General features: G+C 41.6%; 1 protein-coding gene across 5 annotated transcripts in view; it reads right to left on the bottom strand.

Moving 5' to 3' along the window:
* DCLK1 (doublecortin like kinase 1) overlaps window positions 1-19,218 on the bottom strand; it is a 347,733-nt gene that overhangs the window by 155,643 nt on the left and 172,872 nt on the right. For all 5 annotated transcript variants that reach the window (XM_032314770.1, XM_032314765.1, XM_032314766.1 and 2 more), the window contains exon 4: window positions 12,997-13,096. In XM_032314770.1, the coding sequence (XP_032170661.1) occupies window positions 12,997-13,096 (100 nt within the window). The remainder of the gene's footprint in view (window positions 1-12,996; window positions 13,097-19,218) is intronic.

The following is a 19,218-nucleotide window of genomic DNA, read 5'->3' as shown; positions in this document are numbered from 1 at the left end:
TCTATTTCATTCTCTTTCCTTATCTTCTGGTATGCTATGTAATTTGCTTATGATCTTGCTTAATAAATATTTTCCTTTTCTAATAAGTTCCAAGTGGGCAAGAATTTTTCTCTCTTTAGTTCACTGTTAAATGCCTATGCTCAGAACAGCGCCTGGCACATAGTAGGTAATCAATAAATATTAACCAAATTGGGTAGAATCTATACCTATGTGCGCACACACACACACACACACACACACACACACACATATTATAAGTGATACAATAAATTGAATTCATGTTAACTGTCTATTAACTCACTACTTAGTATATTAAGCTAACCTGACTTTATATTTAGAAAACCCACTGCAAATGGGAAGATTTTATATCTCACTTCAGTAAGAAGAAAGAACAGTATTCATTTTTCCATAGGTTTTTAAAACTAACTATATGTAAGCTAACTTCTGACTTCTAATGTTATTCTTTTAAAATAATTCAGTTGAAACGCTATCAAGTATGAAATGGACACCGAAAAAAGGTATTAAGATGTAAGTTTATCTAAGTTGACACAAAGATTGAGAGGCAAACCTGTAAAAGAAGAAATTTTGTGTCCTCCAGACCTAATAAACTCAAAAGCTTTATAACCTCAGTTTTCAATATCAGTGAAAACTGGTCATATCAGTGAGATGTCCCAGCTGTCATGTCGATGCGACACCCCAAAAGCGAACAAAAGGCATTCACTGAATCAGTTGGCCCTCGAGTACCTTAACAGTGAAACAAAATGCCGAGTTTGATTTTGTCTTTGATCAGGACAATGCCAGTTTTCACCCTGACCTCTTTTTTTTTTTTTTTTTAAAGATTTTATTTATTTATTTGACAGAGAGAGAAATCACAAGTAGGCAGAGAGGCAGGCAGAGAGAGAAGGGGAAGCAGGCTCACCGCTGAGCAGAGAGCCCGATGCGGGGCTCAATCCCAGGACCCTGGGATCATCACCTGAGCTGAAGGCAGAGGCTTTAACCCACTGAGCCACCCAGGCGCCTCTCACCCTAACCTCTTGACAATGGTTTGCTTTCTCACCTCCCGGCCCTGAGCTTACAGGTATGGCTTCTTTTAATTCCATTCCTGGCACTTCTTGACAAGGCTGCTGCTTTTCTTTGGCTTTGTTCTGAATATTTGATTAAGACTCACATGAATTTAGACAAATTCTTATTCAGCTCGGTTTTAGGTCTCCAAGAAAAGTTGGACTCATGATTTCAGTGATTCTGCCTACTGAAACATAAAGATAAGTCACCCGCATGATCATTTTTTTTTTACTAGAAGTTTTATCCATTTGTTTCTTTTTCAGAGCTATCGTGAAAGAAAATTAAGTTATAGGCAGCAAAGAGTCCTATAACATCAATGTCTTATTATATTCCAGTTACTCAGAACACTCACAATAACGAAAATCTAGAGAGTCAACCTATATCCACACACATATCAAATTATTACTCAAGTGTGGAACTAGATTTCAGAATTACTTTCACATCAAGTCTTTTTCCACAATAATGTTCACTTCATCTGCTTTCCCTAAGTAGATATTTAACCTTCCAGAACTCCTCTGTTTAAACCCCAGGAATGCCTGACACACAGTGGGCTCTTCACATGTGCTTGGTTTGGGAGATTGAATTGGCAGATTTCAAACCGGCACAAAAACCTCAGTGCATGCGGTCCATGGACGCACCTTACGAGGAAAGTCCTATCTGCACTCTCCTGTACTGGGGGCGCATGGGGAGGAGGCATGTGCTGGTCAGTGCAGGGGACAAAAGAACCTCTCCTCATTTATAGGACTGTTACCTGCTGAGGAAAGAGAATGGCCCAGCCAAAGCTGCCCATTGGGCCTGAGGGTGCCCCGCCACTGCCGTCCCTGAGGACACACAGAAAAGTTATTATAGCTTTTCATTTCTTTATCTTCTTGCCTGAGAGCTTTCAGAAAGCTATGCTACTGATCTTTAGCTAGAAAGGTCCCCAGCAGCATAACCTATTGGGAAGGGCAACGACCTAGAAATCAGAGAGACCTTATTTCAACTCTGTCCTCTGCTGTTATTTGTCCTCAGGCAGAATTTGGATGCATAAGGCTCTTAAATGGCCAGAATTAATGACTAAAATTATTAAGGTGCTCTCCGGCATGAATACAATTAAAGTACTGGATGGAGGTGCAGCTATGCATTTAAACAAGTAGAACCTGGCTTGACATCATATCAGAAAGCCCCAGAGAGTTCAGCTGACCGCAAGTTAACCATGAGCTCGCATTGCTTGGTTGGTGCTTAAAGAGACCATAATCACATTTCAGCTGCATTTGAACAAGTTTGATGCCTCTATTAAATAAAGTTGTATTCTCTATGCTACTGGAAGCCATTAAGGAGTGCTGCATTCAGTTCTGGGTTTATTGTGAGGAGGATATTGCTGACCAAAGAGTATTCAGAAAAAAGAAATCAGGAGAGTGGAGGGTCTTAAGAGCAACAGTTGAAAGAACTTCCCTAATAGATTTGGAAAAACCAGCTCTGGGGAAGTGTCGCGCCTCAGTCCTCAAGCGTCTACAAGGTTGACAGGTGGAGTAGATCCTTTCTGCATTCACTGGCTCAGCTAACATCTCATGAGCTTTTGCGAGATTCAGAGCACTGTGATAGGAGCTGTGGGATACAGAGACTGGAGATACAGGGCCAACCTCAAGGCACTAACAATTAAGGAAGACAAAAACAAAGAGTCTGGGATCTCCAGTTTTCATTCCAACCCTGTTACCCACTGGGCATGTGTTCAGCAGCTTCTTAACTCACCTAACTTGGTGTGTTTTATTTACAAAGCAGCAGTGCAGAATTTTTCTGGGGATTAAATGAGATAAGTATCGGTCAAAAGAATGAGAAGTCAGGGGTGCCTGGGTGGCTCAGTGGGTTAATCCTCTGCCTTTGGCTCAGGTCATGATCTCAGGGTCCTGGGATCGAGCCCCACATCGGGTTCTCTGCTCAGCGGGGAGCCTGCTTCCTCCTCTCCCTCTGCCTGCCTCTCTGCCTACTTGTGATCTCTGTCTGTCAAATAAATAAATTAAATCTTTAAAAAAAAAAAAAGAATGAGAAGTCAGTAATTGATGGAAACCAACAAGATGGGGGAAGGGAACTTTGGAACGGAACTTCAAAGGGCAAAAGGGAGTTTGCTGGGTGGTGATGGGGAAAAGGAAGAAGAGCATTCCAGGTTGATGGGACAGTATGAGCAGAGACGGAGATACTAAAAATAAATGGCTTTTGGGAGGCCAGCAAATAATACCGAGGCTGGAGTGCAGAAGAGGAATAAAGAACGATAAGGCTGGAAAAATACAATAAAACTGAATTACAACTGCCCTAGAATGATATGCCAAGGAGTCTCTGGGTGGTGGATGGCTATTGAAGGGAATATAGGCAAGTCAACCTGTGTACAAATTCATGGAATAATTAAAGACTGAAGCCAGGGAAGCAAGTGAAAGCATCACTGTAGGAGTCTGAGCAAGAGATTATGAGGAAATGACTTAAAATAATGGTGGTGGCATTGAAAGCAGGCGACAAAATGTGGGAGGTGAGCAGTAAAGGTGAGGGGAAGTAAAGACACCTCCATGTGTTGTAACGTTGGTATTAAGGAGAATGTTGATGCCATGAACTAATATAGGAAACACAGAAGGAGGGATAAAACTGACTCAGAAGCTGATGCGTTCAATTGTGGGAAATGCTGAATTTCAGTCGGCTGTGGAATAACCCATAAGGAAATTCCCACCAGCATTGTCGGAAAGATAGTTCTGGAGCCCCGGAGAGGCATCAGGGTTAGAGATGGAGATCTTAGAGAGCAAGAGTGTATTGTCAAACATAAACAGACTTGGGTTTGAACTCTGCTTTCAACACGAACTAGCTGTGTGGCCTTGGACAAATTATTTATCATCAAAGCTTTAATTTCCTTAATTGTAAAATTGGGAGAATTATACATACTTCAAAGACTTTGCTTATTGCGTACCATCTGGTTACCATTTGTCACCGTCACTGTCCACCATAACCATCATTGCTGAAACCATTAAGGTAGATGAACTTGGCTAGGAATTGAAAGTAATTAAGTAGAAAAAAGGGTTGAGGAATGAATCTTCAGGAACAGTTACTAAGGGATACATGGCAGAACGAGCTGGAAAGGAGCTCGGGAGCAGTCATGAAGGGAGGCGAAAGACCAGAACAGCAAAACCCCATGAACGACAAGAGAGGAGAATTTCAAGGAGGGAATCCTTAAAAGTGTCTAATGCCACAAAGAAGTTGGGGAGGAAAAAGAAAAAAAAGGGAGGGGGGCATTGGGTATAGTGATTTGAAGGTTATCCTTGTTTATGGACCTATTACCTATACGGTAGGAGTGGAGTCACCAACGTCACAGGATTCAAAATGGAAATTTTGCCCAGCCTGCCAGGGGATGTGTCTCAGACACTAAAGTAAACTGTGAGGTAGATCACTTTCTAGAAATTTCAAAGTAGATCTGAACAAATTACATGCCTTAGTTTTCTGACCCATTTCAAAAGTGAAAAAGGCATCGTGTTCTCAGAGAGAAAGGGGATTTGTAAGGACTTCTTCAGAGAGAGCTATGCTATGAATTCCCTCATCCCCAAAGAGGGGAGATACTTCTCTTCATCTCAGGTAGGGCTTCACTGCAGATCGGAAGAGACTGGTCGGTGTCATCTGCAGAGAGAGGGGAATAGCATTCTGGCGGCTGAGTGTTCACCTTTGACTGGAGAAACACAGCAGAGAAAAGGACGCCTGGTTGCATGGAGTGTTGTTGTCGGGGTTGGGGGGGGGGGAGGCCATGTGAGTGTGTTGATGGATCTGAGGGGGTGAGCTGGCAAGGAGCTAATTTAAATTCTTCCTAAGAGGATCATCTGAGGCCACCAGGGGGAGTTCTGGAAAACAAGGACTAAGGGAGAAACACCCAAAACTGGAAGAAACTGAACTGACCACATCAAAGAAGAAGAGAGGAATGTTCCCAGTGAGAGTCCCTGAAGAACCCATAAAAACACCCAGAAGAGATGTTGGCTTAATATAACATCTGTGGAACCCAGACAGCCTGAAGCTATCTTACAACAGTGCTGTCATGTAAGGACTCCCCACCTCCCCTTTCTCATCACCCTGCTCCTTTCTACCCTTCTCTGTTCCAACCCTGAAAGGATCAAAACAACAAGGAGGAGGTAAGTGAAAAAGGAGAACCCTACCTGTTACCCTCGGAGAAAGGACTCACTACATGGGCCCTGGGTGCGTATGGGAAAAGAATTTCAGTTTTGAATGACTATTGCCTGGGACTAGTGATTTTCATTTCTAGATTGAGATGGTGATTTGTAGCTAGAAGAGTCCAGAATACCTTTTACTATCTCAGGAGGGAAGAGAAAAGTCTTGAGATTTGTGCCTCAGCATCAAACAGTAGCAAAAGAACTTCTACTACTACATAACTTTAAAAGGCTAGTGGAAGACAAATTTTTAATGAAAAAAAGACATATAAAAAGTGAATCAGAATGAGGATGTGGAGGCCTCAAGGGCGGTAATTTTGCTCTTTAAAAAAAATTTTTTTTTTAAGTAATTTTTCCTTTTAAAGCTGTTTGACAGAGAGAGAAAGGGCACTACGGCTTGATCAGATGATAGAGATGACTGAAGGCCCTTTGAGGAGAGGAAAAATTTAGTCATGGCTGCAGTTTGAAAAGAAAGAGGCAGCGAAGATAGGGTAAAATAACAAATTCCCATGGAGGATAGGAAAGAACACTGATAAGACAAGGTCACAAAGAAGAGTGAAGACAAAATCAAGAACATCGCATTTGACATGAGAGAAGGAGGGAAGAAGTTACAGAGACATTTCGGTTTAGGAGGGAAGGCAAATAAAATAGTGTACAGTAATGACTTGGATCGTCCCCGTGTCTATGACACCAGCTCATCTTCTGTGAATGAAGGCAATGGGTGGTATTTATGACCCCAAAGGGCAGAATCAGGACCTCTGTATACAAGCTGGAGAGAGATTAATTGGGGCCCCTAAACAAGAAAGAACTTATTCAAAAAAAAAAAAAATCAGCACTGGTGGACAGGGGGATTGGCCTTCTCAAATGGATGTAAGCTGCCAAACAGCTTCTAGCTGTTCTAGCTGTGGAAGGATGAGCAGCTGTCGCAATGGCGTGTGGGGGATTTCTGCCCCGGGCAGGGCTGCCAGCTGATGGCCTCCAAGACTCCTACTGCGTGGCACTCATTGCCAATATTCTATGTGCGGGGTATTTCTGCGTCAACAATTCAGGTGTCACTGTGACTAAATACAATAAAAGGAAGCCTGTGCGGACCAGAAGAGAAGGTGTAAAGGAAAGACTGTATGTGTTATACAATGTCTTGGTTTCCTGAGTAGAAAATCATCTCTTTGTAGCAAAGGAACTAGCTTGTGCTGGAGTTAGAGCTTGTCTCCAAAAGATAATACTCTATATGTCTCCGTAGCTTGGCAGCTATGAAATTTGGAAATATCACTATGTTCTGGGGAACTTTATATTTAGGCATGAGCTGAAGTGTCGCTCTCGTGGACAAACCCCTCGGGCTTCACCACGGCTGAGAGGCGAATGGGAACCTGCTAACGAGAGCAGAGCACATCACCAATGTGCTCTCCAGAACTCCAAACAAACAAACAAACAAAACCCATGAAACCCTCTATTTCAAGCATCAGCATGCGTTCTATAAATCAGTGCAGTTAAGATTACACCAGATTTTCTGCGCGACAATGAAATGTCACAGAAACTTGGCCATTATTCAATAAGACAATTATCACTTAGTTTTGTTTTTCTAAGTAAGAACTATACATTCCCAGAATTAACATTTACTGAAACAATAAAATATTCTAGCACGAAGTACTATGCACCTCAAAGAAATCTGCCCCCAGACTCAATTTAAACTGGTCACATAATTCAATTAAAATTTAAATCCGAAAAGAGAAGTCCATCTGTTGTGACCCCATTAGTTATTCCCCACAGTATTTTCCCAAAGGAATAAAATACACTACAGCAATGAGCACCAAGTAATATTTTGAGTCAAAGTTCAGTACCAGAGATCCTTTGACATCTTTCGACACAGGCAATTTTAAAAGTCATACAATGGGTCATATTTCATGTGCCAAGGCTGATAGTTATTTGCGCCTACTATACTCCCTGGCACAGGCTAAGTTAGCTTAGCTTATTGAATAAATGAATGGATGCATAAAAGAATGAATGAATTTTGTTAGCAGTAACTCAAAACCCACTGTGTGAGGAGGCCTGGTCTCTATCCAGACTCTGAGCATTTTCCTGGTATTCACAATGACCTCATGGTTTCCCAGCATTGCCAGCCCCAGGACAGGGCAGCGGGCCACCCAAAATCCCTTTGACCCAAGTCCTTTGGCACATACAGGCTGGGATCCCTAAACGTGGTCCATTTGCAAAGTATGACTGGATCTAAATGTGGTTTGGTTTAATCTTCCAGAGATTCCCTCCAGAGAAGAGTGGAAATTTTCCAAGGTCCCTTTACTGCCTCTTACCTCCTCCACAGGAATTCAAGTTGAGAGAGGGAAGAAAGGAATAGATAATTGCTTTTTGGTTCTAAAGAGCACCCAAACCAAATCTTGGTGACATCTGCCTCCAATTAAGCCCTGCAAATGAATGTATGTGGCTAAGCCCAGCTGCAGTCCGCTAGGAGGGATATTTCAACTGAAGTGTCATTCACTAACATCATTCACCAAGTAATAAGGAACACAGTTTTGAACGTGCTTTGACATTTATTATCTCATTTGAGGTCCATTACAACCCAGGAAAAAAAGGTGTTTCACAGAATAGGAAGCAGGCTGGGAGATACAAAGACCACACAGCAAGTAGGACATGGAGCTTAACTACACCAGTCTTCTAACTCTACTCACATACTGTTTCTACTATTCTTGGTTCTAACTCCATTTTCTTACCACCCAGAAGTGGGAAAGCACTCAGGGATCATTGCTCGGCGAACGGTGCCTAATACAACTGCTGTCTCCTCTCATGAGGACATGGGTCCCTGGAATGTAGTCATGATGGAGTATTTCTAGAGATGTTTACCAAGTAGATTCTGGGCACCCAATACCAGGGGGTCCATAAGAGAAGCCAAGGAAATGTTCTTACTAGAATCACATACCCAAGAAGAACATTGCATTCCAGATGGGGGTGTCTAGCGCAGGGAGAAGTTGGACTGGCATTCCCCAGGAACAGGACATTATTCACACACATGGACACACATTTACTGTATCCTGAAAGTCGTAGTGCACTTGTGAACTTTCATAACTTCGAAAGTATGGATGCTACCAACTTACAAAAATCATGTGAAAACCCATTTTTTTTTTTTTTGTCTATTCTTCTACACTATACTTACTAGACTTCTGTAGTAGTTTTGTGAATTTTGAAGAACATTTACTCATTTTAACTTTTTTCTTCAGTCAACATTTGCCATGTTCAGTCAGAGGGGCTGAAAGGTACTATCACATAGGACATGCCTATAATCCGAACCGAAAATGAGTCACATCTCACAAGAAGCCTGCAGTGAACTAAAATGTTCACATGTTCTCCTGTTAGAACTACATTACTCCTGACTAAGCTGGTTTAAAACTGGCTTTCTTTTCAATGAAAAAATACCTAAAGCACTACTTTTTGTTAATACCAATTCAATTTTATCTTCTTGGATACAATCCATTCCGCTAAAATCCTTGTGGATCCTTGCTTTCCTACCAGATAATTTCATTCACACACCACCCGCGTTCTCAAATGGCCATTTCTTGTCACATTAAACTATACAGAATCCAAGGAATAACCCTATTGCCATGACTCTTAGCACATAGTCCTTCCCTTCAGGGACCTCATGGGTCAATTCCAATAGCGATCCCCTCCAACACAGAGACATCAACCTGTAAATGAGTACTTCTTGGAAAGGCCAGTTCTATGAACTAAAAATACAGCCATCCCATGGCCTTCAGACCATATATTTTTATCTTATTCAGAAGGATTTCAAGAGAGGTTCTATCAAATGCACTGCTGACCAGTACACTTCTCAGACCATTTCAGGACATTCTTCTGACATCCCAGGTGAGTGACCCTACCTACAAAAGGCCAAAAGAGGGGACAATCTTGTCACAGCAATTTTGTCTATGTCTTCTACTCATTAGTATAAAGCTGTAACAGCACAAATAGGAAGACGGGTCAAAACAAACAAATAAAAGTGAGTTTACTTGTAACTTAAGTTCAACTAAAATCCAGACAGCCTCAAACATCTTTCTGTGGGTTGAATTGTGCCCCACAAAAGATACGTTGAGCTTCGAACCCTGGTACCTGTGAATGTGACCTTATTTGGAAATAGGGTCTCTGCAGATGTAACCATGTTAAAATGAAGTCATACTGGGTTAGGATGGACCTTCATCCAATAACTGGTGTCCTGATAAGAAGAGGGAAATTCGGACAGACGGAGAAGGCCTCATGAGGTTGAAGGAAGAGACTAGAGCAATGCTGCAGTAGCAGCCAAAGGATTCCAAGCAAACTACCAGCAGGAGCTAGTATTATAGTTTTGAAGGATTCTTATTCAGAGCCTTCAGAGGGAGCACAGATTTTTCCCTATACCTTGAGTTTGGACTTTGGCCCCCAGAACTGTTGAAGAATCAATTTCTGTTGTTGGAAGCCACCCAATTCATGGTGATTGGTTAATAGTAGGCTTAGGAAACTCATACAACATCTATGCAGAAATGTGTAAGTTTGAAGTAATACCTATTAACATCAGAATCAAGAGCACTCAGGAACTGGTAAAAAAAGAGAGTGAGAGATATATTTAGATTCCTGAGCAGGTGGCAGGCCCAGCAGGGGTGAGGTACATGAGTGAATAAACTGGCCAAGCAAGATTGGGGGTGCTGGCTTGAGGCTGGTGTGTGTGTGTGGGGGGGGGGGGACAGGCAGACAGAAGGTGATATGCTGCGACAGGCTCCTTACCAAGGACTTAACTTCCTCTGCCCCCAGGTGAGAGATAGGCATTTCTCAACAAAATCCTGTCACTTTTTAACGGCACCAAAAATCACAAATTCGTCAGTTTATCATCAATATATAAGCAAAACTATGTGAAGCTTCCTGTCTTCAATTTGGCATTTTCCTTGCCTGTGCTTCATCGTTCTAAATGAGACAGCAGCCCATGCAAGGGAAGGAGCTGTTGGCCTGTCTGTCTCTATATATAGTGCTGTAGCCACCATTTTTCGAAGGTGCTAAGATTCCACTGATTGATGACGATATCGCTAAAATGAGTTACAGTTCAAGATGGAAAAAGGAAGGCTTTTTTTTTTTTTTCTTCCCATGTGAAAATTTAGGGGAGGAAGGTTCCTCTCTCGTAGCTTCTAATATTGATCTGGGTCCAGTGTAGCCCATGACATATAAGTCTATGAAGGCAGAATTCCTCATTGGAAAGACCTTATGAGCAGTCTCCAGGAGCTTTCCCAGCAGTAATTAGGGGGATGTATTATTGCTAATCCTGAGCACACCGGGAGCTGGGTTAATTTTGAAAGATAAAATAAAAGTGCTGCCTTGTGGCAAAAGGCCATTTCTTGATGCCATTAAATCAAGCACAGCCCTGCTTGAGTATTAATTCCAAAGATGTCTGTACCCCCCGCCGATACTCCTTTTAGGAAGCTACTACGGAACAGGCCAAATGAAGCCTCAATGTGCAAATACCATTTAGCAAGTACAGATAAGCTGGGATAAATCATCTCAGAGCACTTAAAAAAAGATTCAAATTTTAATACATTAGCACTAGAACATGCTGTACAAGCAACAGGGAAATTGCAGTTGTCAATGTGTGAATTTAGTCTCAGAGTAAGTTCATCCAAGGAAGTAAAATCTCAATTTAGATTCTTTCTCTACCCCCTTCCCCCAATCCACGTGTTTCTCTCAGGATGCGGGAGGACACTGTTACTCAGCAAATGGATTTCACACCAAGAAATGGTTAGGGTATATTCATCAGGGGTAAGAACGTGAAGTCCTGACTTTTTCACTGAAATAGTTTGAAGTGGTCTTTCCAAGTGCCAAACCATGGGCGATGGGCTAGGTGTTGCGATTCACGTGTTTGCAGTGCGCCATTCTGCACGCGTGCGGATATCAATCTGTCTATCTCTCTGCCTGCATTCTTTTTAATGAGAAAGGATTCTCAAGGGAAATCACAGTGGATTTTCTGGTACTTTTTTCTGTTGTACTTTCCAGAAAGCCCGTCTGCCTGCTGTCGGCGGGGAATAGGACAGGCTGCCGTGTCTGGTGTGAGAGCACAGTGTAGGGAAGGGAAAGCCCAGCCCAGGGCCTTCACTGTCAGGGGGCTAGGCTGGGGAGAGGCCCCAAGTTTCCCTGGGGGCTGGATAGAGGCCTTGGCATCCTCAGGTCCACAGTGCTGTTTTGAAACTGAACTATATTCCAGTTGGAATTTGACAGGTTGTTTCCTATCAAAGCAACAAATGAAACTTTCATTTCAGAATGCATGGTTCCTTCAGATTGTTCTATCAGAAGCAGATATTTTCTTTAAATTGAAAGTCAAGGCAGTTTATTTTCCTCAAAACTGTGCTGTGGGTTCCCGCCTGACTCCTAACATTCTCTTGTTCTACACAAAATGGCAAGGCTGTCTCATTCTGAAGAAGGAAGGGGTGGGTTGGGGAGAGCCCTCCCTGAGGGCTCCCTGTGCTGGTGTATTTCCATAGTATCTTTGCTCCCAAAGGGCACATCAACTAGAGATAAAGATGGAATGTATTTAAAGTTTTTTCGAGAGAAAGAGAAACCTTCCAGTTAGGTTCTTTGAACCGAAATAACTTAAATCTCTTCAAAAGACACTTCTGTCATATTAACTATCTATCTATCTAACATATTATATCATATATGTACTTTCATTGGGCATTTGAAGTTTTCACAAACAGGGGCAATCTCTCTTATTCCTATCCCTCCCCACACACTCTAAGTCATTTTTAAATGATAAAATAATTGTACTAGGTTTAAATGCATATAGATGATCTACATACATATGTATTAATACAGATACTGAAGGAACGAGCTTCAGCTGTGGGAGGGTGGGACCCCCGACATCCTGTCACTTATCCAATCCTGTCAGTGCTCAAGTGTTTCCCATCCCCTTCATCAAAAGCTCACTAATTTGTTTCTGCATGCATTTAAGCAGAAAATTCATTACCACTTCAAAAAGCATTTCCAACCACCTAGTGTCTGAATTGTCCATAAATATGTGATATTCCCCTAATTAAATTAGAAGTAATATGATTAAGGAGAGGTCTCTTCTGTCAGGGCAATAATCTTTCCTGTGATGCTGGTGAGATTCTGAAATGACTATCGCATCAGAAAGGAATCTTTCTTGAAGTCACAACCTTTCATATTCACTTCTTGAGACAGGTCTTTCCCTCTTACTCAACTGTCTCTTCTTCATCTATTACAATCACATTTCAATTTGAACCAAAGGATGCGACCCTCCTCCTCTTTGTTCCCTCACAGATGCTAATGACATATAAATTCGGTAGTAGTTAAAGGAAAAGGGATGATGCCAGGCCACTCTCCCTCCCAGTTAGGAACCAGAAGAGGCTAGGGAAAGCTCCACCTAGAAACACACTCAATAATTTTATGATCACAAATCTCTCAACTACACATGTTGACAAAAACAGAGAATTAAAAACGTAGAAATCTGCATCCTGGTTTTCTATAAAACATCAATTTAGTTATTAAGTGGTTATAAATTAGCCATTGGTAATTTACTCTTCTGAATGATTTAACCTTTCCAATTATCATTTCATCTGTTTTCTATATAAAAAAAAATCAAAGAAATTTGAGATATGAAAAAGACATGCTGGGCGAGGATCTGAAACTGATTTGGTAGCTCTGGGGTTGACATAATCTTGGCCTGGTGCGGCTCATTTTGGAAAGCTGCCTCAAATTTCCCCTGGTTTTGAACTTTTTTTTTCCTTACCACTTTCATCTAGCAAGAAATCATCCTGGTAACGGAACTTCTCCGGTCCACATGCAATAAAAATGTCATCGTCACCAAAAAAGTCCTGAAGGCACATCACCTACAAGAGAAAAGCATGGCACTCAGCAAGGGGTCGGCAGAACAGCAATTACAACATTGCATCCCTGCAAGCCCACATCTGCATAAAGCCACTTCCCACATCTAATGGAATCAACAGGAAAGCTTCTCCAGAGGAATTTCAAAAGAAGGTTTCCAGCATCTGTTACTAGTAAGAAACATGTTACATTTCAGTTGTGCAGGAAGACGGGATAAGGAAAATAGAACCAGTAACTGTCACATTTATTACTTGACATATCAATAGGCCATGAGGTAAGAGTTCTCTATTTTCATAACAGAGTGGATGCAGCAATACGACACATGGGAAAGGAACACCCCTTTATTCATTTGAATGTAATATTCCTCGATGGCAATAAAAGCCAACGCCTGATTTTAGCAACAAATACAGTAGACGTGCGGTGATCTCTGTTTGGGATAACTACTGAAGAAAATTATCTGTATCATAATATAAATACAATGATCTCCTTTAGACTCATTCTACCTTCAGTTGAAAGAAAAGTAGAAGTCCTCGTAAAAGGAATAACAAAATAGATTATTTCTGAGACCCAGGTATAGACACTAGGCAACCGTATGCCCACCACTCAAGTTAGGCTAAACTTGAAAACTCCTGTGCTACCCAGCGTCTCATAGATAGGCAAAAGCAAAGTTTTAAAACACCTTTTGATATTTATTCAACTTATTCTCCAATGAGAACTTTAAGAGAGCTCAATGTTGTTTTTCAGGTACATGTGGTCAAAAGGAGTAATTTCCAGCATACTGCTCTCTGTTGTTGGATACATGGTGAAATATTTTGTTCGCAAAATGTATGATGCCAACAGAAGGCACTGGAACACTGCTGATTTCTATTTTCAATTTCCTTTGCTTGGAGCACACCATGAAGCAGCCACTTCAGAGCTGTATGAAACAGACTTTCTTTCTTTCTTTTTTTTTTTTTTAAAGAGACATGAGTAGACCTTAGATACAAGATAGAAAACTGAGAATTATTTTTTTTTATTTTTTAAGATTTTATTTATTTATTTGAAAGACAGAGATCACAAGTAGGCAGAAAGGCAGGCAGAGAGAGAGGAAGAGAAGCAGGTTCCCCACTAAGCAGAGAGCCCGATGCGGGGCTCGATCCCAGGACCCCGGGACCATGACCTGAGGGGAAGGCAGAGGCTTTAACCCACTGAGCCACCCAGGTGCCCCTGAAACAGACTTTCTAATAGCATTTCAGAGGGATGTCTGAGGCCGACAGACAACACCCCCTGGCGTGTTAGATCCTTTTGGCCTGGGTTTACAGTCAGATCCTCCCTCATTGGTTTGTAGTCGGCTGCAAGGCGTCTCTGGGGGTTCTGCTCTAGGTCAATGCTGGGTAGCACTGTCCAGACACACAGAAGGTAATGTAAGACTTACAGCAGTAAGCTGGGAGAACACTGCATGACTTAGAGGTCCCAAAGACAATGATGTGTAGCCTTCAGACAGTTTTTCCAAATAAGCTCTCATTTCCAAATAATCACTTGGCTGAAATTTTAAGAATGACATTTCTAGAATAGTTTGATAATAAACACTAAATATAAATGAGGTACATCCCTGACGTATTTCTGGAAAGTTTGAAAAAATCGGTGGTTTAAGAGGGATGTTGTAACAATTAAGGAAAATGGACTATAAAGATCTTCAGGAGTGGCGTCAGAAGCTCCGATCTTCTACTTAGTGAGATAAAAAGAGGGCCTTTGTGGGCGCCTGGGTGGCTCAGTCAGTTAAGTGTCTGCTTTCGGTGCAGGTCATGATCCCAGGGTCCTGGGATCAAGCCCTGCATTGGGCTCCCTGCTTAGCAGGGACCCTGGTTTTCCCTCTCCTACTCCCCCTGCTTGTGCATTCTTTCTCTCTCTCTCTCTCTGTTAAATAAATGAAATCTTTAAAACAAAACAAAATAAAAAAACAGGCCCCTTGCACCTGGGTGAATCGGAGGCTAAGCATCTGCCTTTGGTCTTGATCTCAGCGTCCTGGGATGGAGGCCCACATTCGGGTCCCTGCTCCGCAAGAAGCCTGCTTTTCCCTCTCCCACTCCCCCCCCGCTGTGTTCTCCCTCTCACTGTAATCTTAAAAAGCAAGCAAACAAACAAACAAACAAACAAAAAACCAGGCCCTTTGAATTCAGAATCCACTCTATGTCACTCCTCCCTTTCTGTCTGATCCCAGCTATGGCCCTGTCCATCTTTATCTTCAGGACAAGCACCCCACCCCAGCCTTCCTGATCAGCAGTTGATATCAACTCCACCAACCCCACACAGGCCATTTTCACCTTACACACGTTAAGTCTTTACTGAGCCTACTATGCGCCAGTTAACATAGAGCATATACACACAAAAATGAATAAAACATGATCTCTCCCTCAGGCAAAAAATGTGAAAAATTAAACTTAAAAGGCAGTATTTCTTTGAGTATGAATGGTTAATATGTTTTGTGCAAAAAAAGGAGGGGGGTCCTCTGGCCAAATAGATTTGGCAAATACTGAATTCATCTGATATAAACAGGTTTCTTTATTTCTGGTCCTTGCAAACCCTTCATGTGCTCACATATATCACAACTCCAAAGAGAAGATCGAAAATACAGTATTTCCCAACCTTATTTGATTTTAGAACTCTCTCCTTCTCACAGCATCATATGGACTAATGCATGATGGGGCTCCTTTTGGTTCTGCAGTGATGGCCAGAGGGGAAAAGAGCTCAGGGACCACACAATGGAAATTAACATAACGCACTCTCCCGGGCAGCCATATTTCCCTAGCTGATAAACATTTATCATGGGCCTGCTCTGGGCTATGCTGTGTGCCAAACATTATGAAAACAAATCTCTAATAGATGAAAAATACTGTTTTCCAAAGGCAATTGTCCTTTCATTCCACATATTACCATCATTTGTATTCTAGAACATCAGATTGCCACACAGATCACATTCATCTATGTGGGCATGTTTTATGCTATTGCTAAGCAGGCTGATAACTATCCTCAAAACTCCAGCACACAATAAGCAGGTTGCCAGCTAACTAACTCCCTTTCATCATATACCCTGGACTGTCCTCTAAGCCTGAGACTCAAAGAACAGAACAGCCAATGATCCGGCTTGGACAGTTTAGGTTTAATTCTGTTGGCAAGTGGGAAATGAAACATGATGAACTTTTGATGTTGTTTCCAACTCCAGGATTCCAAGACCATAAAAGGAATGCAGCAATTGTTAAAGAAAAGTAACTGTCATCACCCAGCACAGAAAGACAGGGAAAAGTCATTTCAGTGCCAAGCAACATGTATTCATTTACCTCTCAATCTTCAGTGACTAAAATCAAAGAATGTGTTGAACTATCAGAAACTGTAATGTCTTCTGTGCTCTCTGTTCTGGCATCATTTAGCCATTTCCCTGCTCACAACCTCCCAGCACGTAAGGTGCGTATGGTCAGTAAATCAAATTCAAAGTTATAAACCTGTTCCTTGTTAGAAACTTCGATAGAAGATTTGATAGAAAAGGAGGCTTAAAGATGGATTTAGGATAATCTATGCATTTCTATTATCCATGCTTTCACTATCATTGATTCAGAGGTAGCTGTAATGTATTCCATCTAATAAAAAAAAGTAACAGAAGAAGATGTATAACCCTCTTCTGTAGGCCAGTAGACTGTGAGAGTTTCCTTTGGCATTACCGGACACACAATATCAAAGGATTACCAATGTTTTGCATAAAGATCTGATTTTACATATCTATAAGTGTATTCCTTTTTAAATCTGAGGTTCTCAAAATTCAGGATTACCAGCTGAGAAAAACAAATTCCATTTATGTATTAACATCTCTCAAACCTAGGCCTTTTCCTGTCCTCCTCCTCTTTACCCCCATTACCACATCAGTCCAGAGCTTATCCTCCTACCTGCGGACCTTGGCATTTCCCTCTGGTGCCATTTTTCTCACTCCTACCTCCTTTCTCTCCAATCCATCCTGTTTAATTCTGCTAATCTACTCTTTCTTTTAAACTTTCAAAATCTCTGTTCATGACTCAGAAAAACATCAATGGCTTGCCATCATCAAGTTAAAGTTCATCTTGACTCTGACATTCTATCTGGTTCCAACCTACTTTTCAAGTCTATAGGAGTCATGCCATGTACCTGGTACTTAATAAACATTTATTGGATGGATGCATGGATGGTTGCTTGGATGGATGGATGGATGGACGGATCGATGGATGGATGGATGGATGGATGGAAGGATAGATGACTGGATGTTTAGATGGATGGATGGATGATTGGACGTTTAGATGGATGGATGGATGGATGGATGGATGGATGACTGGATGTTTGGATAGATATGGATGCATGGATGCATGGATGATTGGATATTTAGATGGATGGATGGATGGATGGAAGGATGGATGACTGGACGTTTAGATGGATGGATGGATGGATGGATGGATGATTGGATATTTAGATGGATGGATGGATGGATGGATGGAAGGATGGATGGATGGATGGATGACTGGATGTTTAGATGGATGGATGGATGGATGATTGGATATTTAGATGGATGGATGGATGGATGGATGGATGGATGGAAGGATGGATGATTGGACATTTAGATGGATGGATGGATGGATGGATGGATGGATGGATGGATGACTGGATGTTTGGATAGATATGGATGCATGGATGAATGGATATAAGGACAAATGCAAAGGCTATGGTCTCACCTAAAACACATTTCAATATAGCTACTTTACATATTCTTCTCAAAAAAGGGATTCTTCCTTCCTACTTGCAAGGATTTTTGTATGACCTTCTTTTTTTTTTTTTTTTTTTCACTTGGTATCCCCTCCTACCTAACTCTTCAAATCTCTGCTATGACTCAAGGCTCAGTTGAAGATTCAAGCCTTACCTTCTCTATCCACTCCAATCCAAAGTGACTTACCCCTGCCCTGAAACCCTAGTCACCATTCAATAAATGTTTATTAAACACATATTATTTACTAACCACAGTGCTGGGCCTTGAGAATACAACTGTTCTCATCCATCATCTCTTCTCTTCCAGGACATATGTGTATAGACTTACACTCCAAAGAATTCCCAGCACACTGTTGTGAATTACTAATGCAGCAGAAAGTAAACTGCATTCTCTACCAGTGGTTTATCTTACGGGACTGGAATCAGGTGGCTCAGTTGCAGTCTTTGCACGGTGACCACCTCCGACTTGGTCGAGTTAGAAAATCCCAGTCAGCTATCTTGAAACACATCTCATTTCTAAAGACCCCACGTTTAGTCAGGGCAGAGGTAGGGCCTCCTGTTGGGTGGGATTCTTCAGCACCAGAGAGACATCTGCTCGGGCACAATTTCCAAGCATATTCTGTCATCAAAGTCAGGTTCTGAATTAACCCAACTCTGTCACTTAGGCGTTCATCTCTTTGTGTCTCATATCAAATATGTTCATCATACTGGTTGCTTTAAAGATTAGATGAGTTAAGACTGTGACTCAAAAGGGCATAAGTCCTCAATCCATTTTCATTACTTTTATTAGCTCAAATGCATTTTTTTACTTCCAAATAAGTATAAGCCAAATGTATACTTAATATAAACAAATAAAACATAAAACAGTATGCTGTTCCTGTGCACTATACCAACAGGCTTCCTTCCTAAGTGAATTTGGATAAAAATACAGCATATAGGTGTCCCTTTTCACTTAGGGAAATAGGAATTCTACTAGTATAATTACTTTGGTGAAAAGCATACTTTGAATTAGCATCACAGAAATGGTGCAAGGCTGGTGGAAGTTGCTAACAGAGAAGCTGGGATAAGGTACACGCTTTCCATCAGGCTTCCACTGAAATGATGCTGTGAATGTCATTAATGACTATGGTCACCTGCCAGCACAGGTCTGCTTCTATAAACCATGTCTGAACTCAGGACCCCCTGGGATCTATCACAACTTTTAGTTTCATAGGCTCCGGAAATTTGTATTCCTCTGAAAATACCATCCCTGTCAAAATGTCCCTACTTTAGAAAAGAAAGTGTGTGTGTGTAATATATGCAGTTCCTAAAGGAGGGAATCAGTTTATGGCATACAATGCTTAATATTCTATCAATTAACTGGCAG

This window comes from Mustela erminea, chromosome 15 (genome assembly GCF_009829155.1).
Source record: "Mustela erminea isolate mMusErm1 chromosome 15, mMusErm1.Pri, whole genome shotgun sequence".
NCBI classification, from domain to species: domain Eukaryota; kingdom Metazoa; phylum Chordata; class Mammalia; order Carnivora; family Mustelidae; genus Mustela; species Mustela erminea.
The sequence above is the reverse complement of the archived record's forward strand: the minus strand, read 5'-3'. Positions and strand labels throughout refer to the sequence as shown.